Genomic DNA, 11980 nt, shown 5'->3' on the forward strand with positions numbered 1-11980 from the left:
ATTAGTCATTACAAAGCTTGCCTTGTTACTAAGGGCTTCCATCAGCATTCGGGTGTTGATTTTGTTGAGACCTTTAGTCCCATGATCTATTTTATCTCTTGCAGTCTCTTATAATTGGTTGCTTCAATAATTAGATGTGGGATGTGCATTTTTATATGGTGATTTGCAAGAAACGGTGATCATATCCCATCATCTTCTGGGCTATGTTGATTTGAGCAAACCTAATCATATCTGTCACATGAAAAAAAAAACCATTAATGGCCTTCGTTAAGCCCCTTGAGCATGATATGAAAAGTTTAATTCAAACTCTATGATTTTGGATTCATTATCTCCAACTCCAAGCCATCACTGTTCACTTTTCACCAGCGGCATATCACTGTATATCTCCTCCTGTACGTTGATGACATTATACTCACTAGTAGTGATACTTTAGCATTACAGTAGTTAATCTCATATCTTGACCATCAGTTCTGCATGAAAGACCTTGGACCTCTTTCTTATTTTATTGACATTTAGATAACACGTAATTCCTAAGGCATACAACTCAATCAGTCAAAATATATTTACGGATGATCAAAAGCATGCAAGTATGGATGGATGTAAACTAGTCTTAATGCTTGATGTATCTCAAAAACATGACCAAGGTGATGGCCTTCAACTATCGGATCTCACTCTTTATTAGAGTTTTGTTGGAGTATTGCAATACGTTACTTTGATGCATCTTGACATTTCTTTTACTATTAATCAAGTTTGCCAATTCCTAAAGTCTCCCACCGATGATCATCTTGTGGTAGTCAAACGCATTTTGCGTTATTTGTAAGGCACGATCATGCACAAATTTTATCCAGGCCAACACTAGCTCACTACCTACTGCAACATCGACTAGGCAGGCTGTCCCATTGATCGAGGTTCTACTCGTGGGTTTTATGTATTTGGTTCCAATCCCATTTCCTGGAATGTTAAGAGTGCGTTTGGTAACGATTCTGTTTCTAGGAACAAATTTTGATTAGAAATGATTCTTTTTTATTTTGTTTCAGGAACAATTTTCTAAGTATTTTAAGTTATTTGGTAATTGTTCAAAATTTCTGACTCTGGAATAGAATTGTGTTTGATGCCGATTTTATTTCAAATCAATTTCTTTTAATTTTTAAATATTTTTTTTTACTTTTTCCTTTTTTTTTTTTTCTTTTCCTTTCTTTATCCTATTCTTCTTCTTCAAGTTTCGCTGGAAATCAATTTCTTTTGGCCTCACCCGGATCGCAAGGCCCACCTAATTTTAAAATAGCCTCCAAATTCAACCGATTGCCGGCAACCGGCATGGCGGCGATGGCGAACTTGGTAGATGAAGAATAAGAAAAGGGAAGAGAAGAAGAAGAAGAAGAAGGAGGAGGAGGAGGAGGAGGAGGAGGAAGAAGGAGAAGAGGAGGAGGAGGAGGAGGAGAAGAAGAGGAGAAGTTGGGCATAAGATTCATGTCGCTATTGATTTTCATAATGTCAGGGAACTAGTTGGGCATAAGATTCTCATTGTTCAATTCATCTCTAGCAAAGATCAAATTGCCAATGTATTCACAAAAGGTCCGAATTCTAATCGCATCAGATTTTTGCAAACCAAGCTTCACCTTCAACCAACTGTACTCAAATTGCGAGGGATAATATCATATCATTCTAAAATCCAACAACGTGATCTCTTCCGCCTCTCCCGAACTAGAATTTTTTCCCTCAATTTAAGGAATCAATTTTTCTCTCGTCATATGACTATGTATTCATTTACACTTATTCAGCACATCAATAGAAGCAATTAGGAAAATAAAAAAAACCGAAAGCTTCCTCTACAATCTTTATCCCGCAGACGGAGTAAAACCCCGCCAAGAATCGTGCTTCGCACACCTTGGTTTGGCTTCCATCAGCCTCTCTTCCCTCCTTTAAAAACTTCTCCATCTTCCTCCCGCTTTCTTCACCTTCCAGTTCCACACACACACACACTCTCTCTCTCTCTCTCTCTGCCCCACCGTAAAGAATGGCCACAAACCTCAGAGTAGACGAGCTCAGAGCAGAACTCACCCACCGCGGGCTCAGTACCACCGGAGCAAAGCCCACCCTGGTGAGGAGACTCCGCGCGGCTCTCTCCAAGGAGAGCAAGCGAGCGGCGGATTCCGTGGATTCGACCGTCAATGGAAAGAGAGAGCGGGACGCGGACACCCCGAATGGGGATTCGCACGGTCCGTCGAAACTCAGAGCGCTGGACCAGTTTCGGGAACTGGGCGTTCAGCAGCTCCGCGAAGAAGCCCGGAGGCGGGGCGTCTCCTCATCTGGGTCGAAGAAAGAACTGCTCGAGAGGCTCTGTGGCGAGGCAGAGGAAGGCTTGGCGGCTGCAAATGGAGGTAATCGGAACGGAATTTGTTGCGGTGTATTTATTTCTGTTAAAAGCGGCGTCTTTTTGCCATTTCCAACCGTCAAATGCGAAAGGGGAAGGGCTAAGATGTAGAAAGTTTCATACTTGAAGGGTTCAGTTTGCTGGTAGCGCGACATTTTGAAGAAATTCGAAGGACGCGCGAGTCAATGATGCATAGTGTCGTTTGCTTTTATTTGTTCGATTTAGCTCTACTGACCAGGTGTATGTGTTGCTTCTTTCTTGGCCTCTCATTCTTCTCATTCTGTTTCTTTTTTCTCTTTCCCTTTTCTCATTTGTCCTCATCATTCAATGCTGTGGTGGCCGTGGCAGTGAAAGAAGAAGCAGAAGAAGAAGTGGCAGCAGATGAAGTGAAGACAGAGAAGATAATTACTGCAACCAAAAAGGGTGTTGCGGTTTTAGATCAATGGCTTCCTGACCACATAAAGGCGAATTACCATGTTCTACACGAGGCAAGTCCTTTGTTTCAAATCGCTGTGGTAGCTAAAGTGGATACATGCGATGAGATCATATTGAACAGTTCTATTGTTTGTAATGCAGGGTGATGATGTATATGACGCTATGTTGAATCAGACAAATGTGGGGCATAACAATAACAAGTTCTATGCAATTCAGCTACTAGGTTAGATCCCTGAGTTCTGGTTTTACATATTTGATTCTCTTGCATATAGGTAGAGTTCTAGAAAATTGATTTTGGTTGTACCTAGCAGGTGCGACTGCTGATATGTAGTTGGAGGAGCTAGTGATGTCCTTTGAGACAATGTTAACCATGTGTATATCCTAAATCAGTGAAAGGGCAAGAAGTCAAAAGGAAGTACGCCGTATCCACTGGAGCTTTATTTTGTTAATAAATGCCATATGGCATGGGGATAACATATTGAAATACCTGCACAAATACATTATTTGCATGTAAAAAAATTTCTGTGTCTATATAGTGCTTGGCCATCAAGAGAACAAACTACCATTAGATCTTATAGCTATGCCCAAGGAAACGTCATAGCTCTAACTTTGTTGTCCTTCATATTCGCCAGAATTACATGCTTTTGAAGTACCTAATGAATCCATGATAATTTGCTTGACCAGTCTTACGGCTTCCTTTTATATCATGGTCATGTTTCTCTGTGACAAAACAATTGCCAATAAGTTAATAATTCTATTTGATTTTCATGGTTAAATTGCTTGCAGAATCTGATGACGGGGCTGCATTCATGGTTTATTATAGATGGGGGAGAGTTGGTATTAAGGGTCAAGATAAACTAGAAGGCCCCTATACATCACGAGATACTGCCATCAATGAGTTTGTACAGAAATTTTTTGCTAAAACGAGAAATCATTGGTTCAATCGGAAGGAATTCATTTGTCACCCTAAATACTATACATGGCTGGAAATGGACTATGGTGGAAAGGAAGAACAAGAGGTGAGTATTTGCATCCAAAAGCACGGTGTTCTTTCAGCTACATTAACCAAGTCTACCTATGTCCATGTGCAAAAGAAGGAAAAGTTGGGAAAGATATTTGATCACCAGAGTTTGCTGGAGAATCGAGAACAAAAAATTGATTAAAGAAATCTTGATCTCAACTTTTTATCTAATCTTTTCAGCATATTCTACAAATGCCATAATTGTTCTCAGGTCATTAACAAGACTGCTGTTACTACGACAAGTCAACTGCGGGAAACAAAACTTGAGCCTCGTATTGCAAAGTTTCTCTCTTTGATATGCAATATCAGTATGATGAAACAGCAAATGATGGAAATAGGTCAGTTCTTCAATTATTTCATGTCTTTCAGTTCATAACTAAGTGTAATAGATGCCTTAGAACATCTCACATTATCCCATTTATTCATATCATAAGTATACATCACGATCTGTTTAGTTTACTTTGTTTGGTTCTTTGTTTCCTCGGTAACTTTTTTACTGGATCTTTAGTTTGTTTAATTGTTTATCTTCTTGTATTTTAGGATATAATGCGGAAAAGCTGCCTCTTGGTAAACTTAGCAAATTGATGATATTGAAGGCAAGTTTACAACTAATGCCGTGGATAGTCTCTCTTTTGTTACAATTCAGCTTTTTGTCTTTTAAGTTTTTTATATTTAAGCGTTCCTCTTTGTTTGATTTTTTGCATGATAATTTATATTGTGCACTGGTTGCAAGACCACTTTAAAGTTGTGTTCTCCCGTAAGTTTCAGTCTGCACTGTTCTGGTATCATAATCCTTCTAGTTTTCTGTCCGAGAAAGTGCTATTTGCAGTAAGGACATGTCATTCATCCACACGGCAGCTATTTGCAGGAAGGACATGTCATTCATCCACACAGCATTATCTCGTAATATTGTGTGTACACATTTGGTCCTATTTGTGAATAAATTTTGTTAGAGATTTTGATGAGTGGAGTCCCCAGAACAATGCCACAAAAAAATTCATTGCCTTGTGCACCTGAAAATTGATGCTGTGAGGTGCATCTGTGCTTCAGAACAAATAGGCAATGCAAATCTGTTTCACCACGTGCTTCGTGCTTTCTTGCTAGCCTGTGAGGGCACAAGGAACCTGTATGCATGCCTCATTGTCCACACCTTTCTACAGCAAACTATTAAGCGTATCATTGTGAAAATTTAGAATTTATGAGAACTTCCACTTCTGCTCCTAGTTATACCTCTAAATATACTAGACGATGCCGATCCATTCAATCAATACGTGCTTCTTGTCCATCTATTCCCTGTGAGATTCATCCCTCTGCTTATTTTGTATCAAGATTATATTAATCTTCTAAATGAAGAGCTAGTTGTCTTTTCCTCTCACTTGGGGATTGTATTTTTTTAGTTGCAAAAAAGGTGTTAACTCTACTCCTCCACTAGTTTTTTCATTGCAATTGTTCATCTTCTGCAGGGTTATGATGTATTAAAAAGGATTGCTGATGTGATTGGACAGTCAGATAGGAAAAAGCTCGAACAATTAAGCGGGTAAAAATCTCTCTCTCTCTCTCTCTCTCTCTCTCTCTCTCTCTCTATATATATATATATATATACACACAGAATGAAGAGTTTTTTTTTTTTTTTTTTTTTTTAGTATTGTTTATTGGATCAAAATGCATCTTCTTTTATGCATCTGGCAAAGCTGAGGCTCTTCCCCTTATTTGTGGCAGTGAATTTTATACTGTTATACCTCATGATTTTGGCTTTAAGAAAATGAGTGAGTTTCTCTTTCTTTTCCTGTCATACATTGTCACTTCTAGAGTTTTACCGACTGGTAGATAATTTACTTGATGAGGCTATATTAATTGCAGGAGAGTTTGTCATTGACACCCCTCAGAAATTGAAGAGCAAGTTGGAAATGGTAATTTATTATTTTGTAACAATTTTCTGGATACTTCTGGTGACATCTTGATTATGCTGTTTGATCCCATAGGGAAGCTGCCAAGGGTTCTCTTCTTCCAATTACTTTGTCTCTTTTCTCGTTTCCTTATGGTTTTCATCATGTGACCTGATCTCTGCCATTTGGTTTGGTTCTCTTATATGTTATCCTTTTGGAAACTAAGGAGATAGAATCTTCTTTTAATACTTCAATTTATTAAGATTGTCTACATTCTGTAAAGCTCTGTCGGATGCAAATGCTTATTTCTGAACAAGTAATTTTCACAGCAGGAGTTTAGATCCATTTATGGCTCCTAATAGTCCATAATTTAGATACTTCTCAATGAAATATTTACTAAGTGAAAGGTTGAACACAAATCATTTCTTTCCAAATTTGTTTGAAGTTTCTCTGTGACACCATTGATTCTGCAATACATACTTTGCTGATCTTGCTTATGCAATTTCCTACTACATGGTTTGGAAGAGCTTTGTTCATAGTTCCATCCATTGTCCATCTTGGTTCAAGATGAGTTTGTTATCTATGGAATTGGTGTGAAGAATTAACTTGGAAGAGAACTGCAGAGAAGAAAGACAAATGTTGTTGTTCTTGTGTATATTCTACAATAGACTCCTAAAAAATGACTTCCGCTCAGTCACTTTCCATGAGATTTTCCATTGCATCATGGATCGAAGTTCTTTACCACTTAAACCCCATGTGAAATTCCTTTATTGGAGTAACTTTAAAATTAGTGTTGCTATTGTGTTGTCCCACATCGCTTGAATATGAAATCTCAATGGGCATTATATGTATGTAGCCTCCCTCTACCTAATGGCATAAGCTCACAGTTGGATTTTATAGCAAAGTATTAAAGCCAACATTTCTCATCATTCATGCCCTGTTTAAGTTTATTACATGTGTGGTACCTCATTCTTCAGTTCCATATGCATTTTTTATATGGTGTCAGGGCAGTTTACGTGTGTGATACCATATCACTTGCATGGTGATTTCAAAGAGTCTTACATATGCATGATCTTCCTACACTCAATGGTTTGAGGTTTTGGTTTTTTTCCTTAACAAGTTAAAATTCTATGCAGTTTATCGTTTTGAGATTTAACCTTCTGTTTATGGAAGTGCCCTTATGCTGTCGTTTGTGAAAAGTAAAATGATATATCCTCAGCTGCTTACAATTTTTGAAGGTTGAAGCTCTGGGTGAAATAGAGGTTGCATCCAAGTTGTTGAAGGATGATATCGGGACAGAGGTATAATTTTTATGGTTTCCTACTTGCTGACTTATAAATTTGCACTAATCTGCAACTGAGTGTAGGGACACGAGTTTGGATGTAGACTAAAAATCCTTATTTAGGTACCTTAGTAGTGTCTATGCGTGTGCTGGTTGGTTCGCTGTATTTTGTGATGTAGGTGAATGTTAGTATGTGTCCTGCAGAAGCATACAGGGCATTGAAGGATGGTGTTTTTTCTTGACCTTGATGGTGAGGAGGTTTAAGGTGCTAAGTAGGTGTCAATCCTGTAGTAGAGAGTTTTCAAGATCGACACTCATATTTAATATTTTGATATCTTGTGATTTTGCGGGAATATCGTGCTTGTGCTTTGTCTATATGTTGATTTGGCCCAAAAAAGAAACAGGTTTTCCATCAAAATTTCTTTCCTTTCCTTTTTTTTTTTTTTTTTTTTTGGTGAGTTTCTGGAATTGGAAGATTATCTCTGTGGGGCTATTGGCAGAAGGATGTTAAGGCTGCAGAAGACATACATGGAAACTTTAAGGAAAGAATTTGAGAACTATATTCACCGTGTAGTGAACCCACTTATTATAAAATGTTTTCTTTTATTGTTGTCAGAGTATCTACAAGATTGTAAGTGCAAGCTAAGTTCTTGAGTTACTTGGACCTGTTTGCATAGCTTCCAGGCAATTATAAGTGCGATCTGATTTCATAGTTATTTGGAACTATTTGTCTTTTTCCCTTTTAAGGGCTAGTGACATGGAAAAATGTGTCCTCTGGGATAATGCATCAAGTTCAACTGCTAATTTATATACTCTGCACTTTTTTTTAATTCTCCTCCTCCTTTCAGAAACAAGGATACAAGATAGTACTGCATTTGCCTTCTTGAAGACTTGTTTTGCTTGCTTAATCCTCTTTTAAAGGGATCTGCTGGTTCTTATTTTGATAGTGGCTTTTTTACAATTATTTTTTGCTTTTAAACCATCTCAGTTGCTTGTTTTAGCTCCTCACAGAGATGTGGATATATGTACTCTTTCTGTTTGAGTTGTTTTTGACTGATTCCGATTTGGCTGATTTGCATGTCTTTCATCTTATAGGAGGATCCCTTGTATGCTCGCTATCGACGTCTTGGATGCAAACTAATGCCACTTGAAGTGGGTTCTCAGGAATATTCGCTGGTATCAATGTTACTGTAAACGATTACTTCTATCATTCCCTTGCATGATTTCTGTCTTCTGCACTCGAAACTGTTCATTTGCTCCTCCCTTTGCCTCAGTACCCTGTATGTCTGCCTGATCTGATCCACTTATGTATTGTGTCAAGTGCAGATTGCAACATACATGCACAACACCCATGCAAAGACCCATTCTAGTTATACCGTCGATATTGTTCAAATATTCCGAGTATCAAGAGAAGGGGAAACTGAACGCTTCAGTAAGGTCGTCATGCATGGACCTAGAATACTTATTCCTCAGAGCAATATTAGCTTTCATCAGATTCTTTTAATTGATTTTATAATGACATATGATTCAGCAATTGTGTGCCTAGTGCAAGTAGCTGACTAACGACTACTGTAATTCTTTTTCAGTTCTCCACTACCTCAAACAGAATGCTTCTGTGGCATGGTTCTCGTCTGACAAACTGGACTGGCATTTTGTCCCAAGGTGAGTATGGTTGGCTGTTTTTCTGAGAATTCTATCCATGTATAGTACCATACATACTGAGTGGAATTTCCGTGCAACAACAAGGCTTGCGAATTGCTCCTCCTGAAGCCCCTGCAACTGGCTACATGTTTGGGAAAGGTGTTTACTTCGCAGATATGTTCTCCAAAAGTGCTAATTATTGCTATGCCAATAGTGCTGTCGCAGCTGGTGTTCTGCTTTTATGTGAGGTATAAATTTGTCCTTTTACAGTTTGCACTTAACGAACCTGAGTTAAAAGCACAGTATCAGTATTTGTCCTGATTGACCTTAAAAGCATGCTGGTTGCTTAACTGCTTGAGTGCTGCTTGGGAGGTGATGAAGAAGCTGAATAAATGCAATGAGTAAAACCTTGTCTGTACTCATGCATGCAATTTGAGTAGAAATCTCCTGCATATATCGTTGAGAATTGGGTCATAGTTTATTTTTGGATACCACCCTTTTTTTTGGCAGTTTCAGAAACTCCGACACCTAATTACACGGAGAACTAGTTGCGGGAAAGTATCTTTTTTACCATCTATACACTGGAAAGTCTGGCTTTCAGATATAACTTGTCCTTATAATTTTTTCCCATAACTGGAAGGCACAATTTTTTGGCAAAATGAACAAAGAGACAGAGACTCGAAATTTTCAATTTTTCTTGGCTGGAATAACATGTATGTGGCTGCAAATAGCTTCTCTCCTTCTTTCTCTTTCTGACTCTATCAAATGCTCTTCAGGTTGCACTTGGTGACATGGCTGAGCTTCTACATGCGAAGTATGATGCCGACAAGTTGCCAGCTGGAAAGCTAAGGTTTGAATGTGAACACAATTTCAATTACATCACATAGAAGCAAATACCTCAAGGACAACATAAAAAAGGAAAACTTTTTGTGTTTTGCTAAATAACACCACAAGCAAGACCCTCGGCAGTCGGACTAGTGGTCATGGGTGGCTTGCTGGGGTTCGGGGCGTTAGTGGACAAGTAATTTCCGATTAGATTATGAAATCCATTTGCAGATAAGAACCAGTAACAAGTTCACCTTTCAAACACTAATGATCAAGAATTTTTTCGTATTAACGTGCTCTCTCTCTCTGCTAAAACTGATGTGCAGGTTCCATATATATTTGCCACTCTTGACTTATTTTGCTTTTGCACTCAACGATATCATCTCATTGCTTTCAAATTAATTGACCCAACTAATTCAGAACTACATAAAGTATTTGAGGTTTGACCTAATATTCCCAATATTGCAGTACCAAGGGGGTTGGTGCCACTTCACCGGATCCATCAGAAGCTCAGGCACTGGAAGAGGGTGTTGTTGTTCCCTTAGGGAGGCCAAAGGAGCAATCAGAGCGTAAGGTAGATAATTGCATACTCAAGCCTTTTCTGTCAGGTTACATTACTGGTATACATGTGTAATGCATGCTTTTGGAGGAATAATAAGTACTGATACATAATTCTAACTCAATATTTTCTATGATCACTCTGGACTTTCTGTTCCTTGCAGGGTGCCTTGCTCTACAACGAGTACATAGTTTACAATGTTGACCAGATTAGAATGCGTTACGTTGTCCAAGTTAACTTCAATATAGGTAAATAGTGGCATAATTTGGATGTTCCTTGTTAATAATCAAGTATGTGTCAAGAGAAAGTGATAGTTTTTCTGATGAATGGTTTTTCTGATGAATGAGAGCAGATATTTCACTTAAAATGTATCATAATTGCTTGTGTATCGGGAAAGTTCAAGAATTTCTACAATTCAAGCTGTGTATATAGCTAAGGTTTTTGTTTGGTTCGCATAGCCTATTGCAAGAAAAGCACAAGTATCAGCAGAAGTATCTGTTGACTGTGAGCAATAATAAGGGCGTTGTAGGTTGCATCTTCGAAAGCGACCACAATCGTTGTAGTTCTAAACTAACAGCCACAGCTTCTTTTTAGACTTTAAGTAACACTTTGTAAACTTCATAAACTTTTGTTCCTTGCATCTGTTCTCTTATGTATTGGTTACATGGCTGACGTGGCATAATCACCTACTGCATTGCCTTGCGAGATCTATTCCAGCCAACTTTGCCCTTGAATTTTGAAGCTTGCTTTTCGACACCACATGTCATTGCCGAGAGGCATGATCGCCGCACAACATACATACTTCATCAGTTTTGATAAGAATCCTATGTCGTCACTTCATAAACTGCTTTTTCTTCAAACTTCCATATTGTAATTTATATCTTTCTCCGGATCCGGTAGCATCTCAATGTGCGGGCATCATTTTCGTTTTGATCTTCACAGAGGGTCAAAATAGGCAAAGCCAAGCAAAAGATAGCCTGCCTCCTGTCTTTGCAGTTTCTTACTCTGTTTCTTTAGGAGATGGGCTTCCTTCAGCAGATATGCCATTATCACAATCCCCTGGGCAACGTGATGACTTCTGAAAACATGGGGTTGGCTGAAAATGATGAATCGATGACGGCAATGAAAAAGCAGAGGGACATATCTTTCTTTAGCTTCAAAATTACGGTAGAAAGATGCAGCTGATGCTGCTCGCAGAAAAAATAACTTCTAGACAACCAATTGAAAATGCACCCACGACGCAATTCTGCATTAATGGTTATATATTCGTCTATGTCATGTCAATTGCATTTAAATCGTCTTTTTCGAACAATGATAGTTGCCATCTACCTCTCAATATAGATCATTTATTGCTCGATATGAGCAAACTCTAGGATCATTCTTCCTCTCGCGCAACAGATTATGCTGAACACGGTCTACCACATCAGCCCTAGAACGAGCGCATTTTTAATCGTTATTCATCCTTACCATGCTTTGAATCTAAACCCGGGCAGAAGATCTTCATGGCCAGTTTTTAAAGATACGAGTGTACATCACCATTTGTTGGGTTGCTGTTCTTGAGCCGATTAAAGTCAAAGGTACGCATCGAGTAGGGGTGGAATTGCGGAGGTGCCGGAGAGGAGCATGATTGAGCCTCGAGAGCATTTTGAATAAGCAAAAGCGAAAGAAGAGTCGAGTGACCAAACAAAGCATTTACGATGCGCACTCCCGCACGTACATAGTACGCAGGATCGTATTTATGTCCCTAGATTTGCATGAGGAAATCATCCGAGAATCTATGTACTTCCTCCGCAAGACAACGGTGACGACAGTTTGCCATCAATTCGGGGCGTAAAAAAAGACAGAAAAGGCAGACGTGGATCTACTGCTACTCATATTATTGCAGTGAAAGTCAAGGCAAATGACCAAAGTGCATTCACGGCTAGGGCTGAGCTTTTCCTTTTAGTTTGGCCATTTA

At 38.8% G+C, this 11980-nt stretch overlaps 1 protein-coding gene across 1 annotated transcript; it reads left to right on the plus strand.

The window, feature by feature from the left end:
• The first annotated feature begins 1842 nt into the window (after window positions 1-1842).
• LOC104456747 (poly [ADP-ribose] polymerase 2) lies at window positions 1843-10657 on the plus strand. The gene is made up of 17 exons (XM_010071602.3): window positions 1843-2381; window positions 2723-2862; window positions 2951-3032; window positions 3596-3828; window positions 4042-4168; window positions 4371-4426; window positions 5294-5367; window positions 5550-5596; window positions 5691-5740; window positions 6955-7017; window positions 8094-8174; window positions 8325-8435; window positions 8585-8660; window positions 8745-8887; window positions 9416-9489; window positions 9933-10038; window positions 10187-10657. The coding sequence occupies exons 1-17, from the start codon at window positions 2018-2020 to the stop codon at window positions 10277-10279; spliced, it is 1920 nt and encodes a 639-aa protein (XP_010069904.2). The 5' UTR covers window positions 1843-2017; the 3' UTR covers window positions 10280-10657.
• The last annotated feature ends 1323 nt before the right edge of the window (window positions 10658-11980 follow it).

This window comes from Eucalyptus grandis, chromosome 8 (genome assembly GCF_016545825.1).
Source record: "Eucalyptus grandis isolate ANBG69807.140 chromosome 8, ASM1654582v1, whole genome shotgun sequence".
Taxonomy (NCBI): Eukaryota; Viridiplantae; Streptophyta; class Magnoliopsida; order Myrtales; family Myrtaceae; genus Eucalyptus; species Eucalyptus grandis.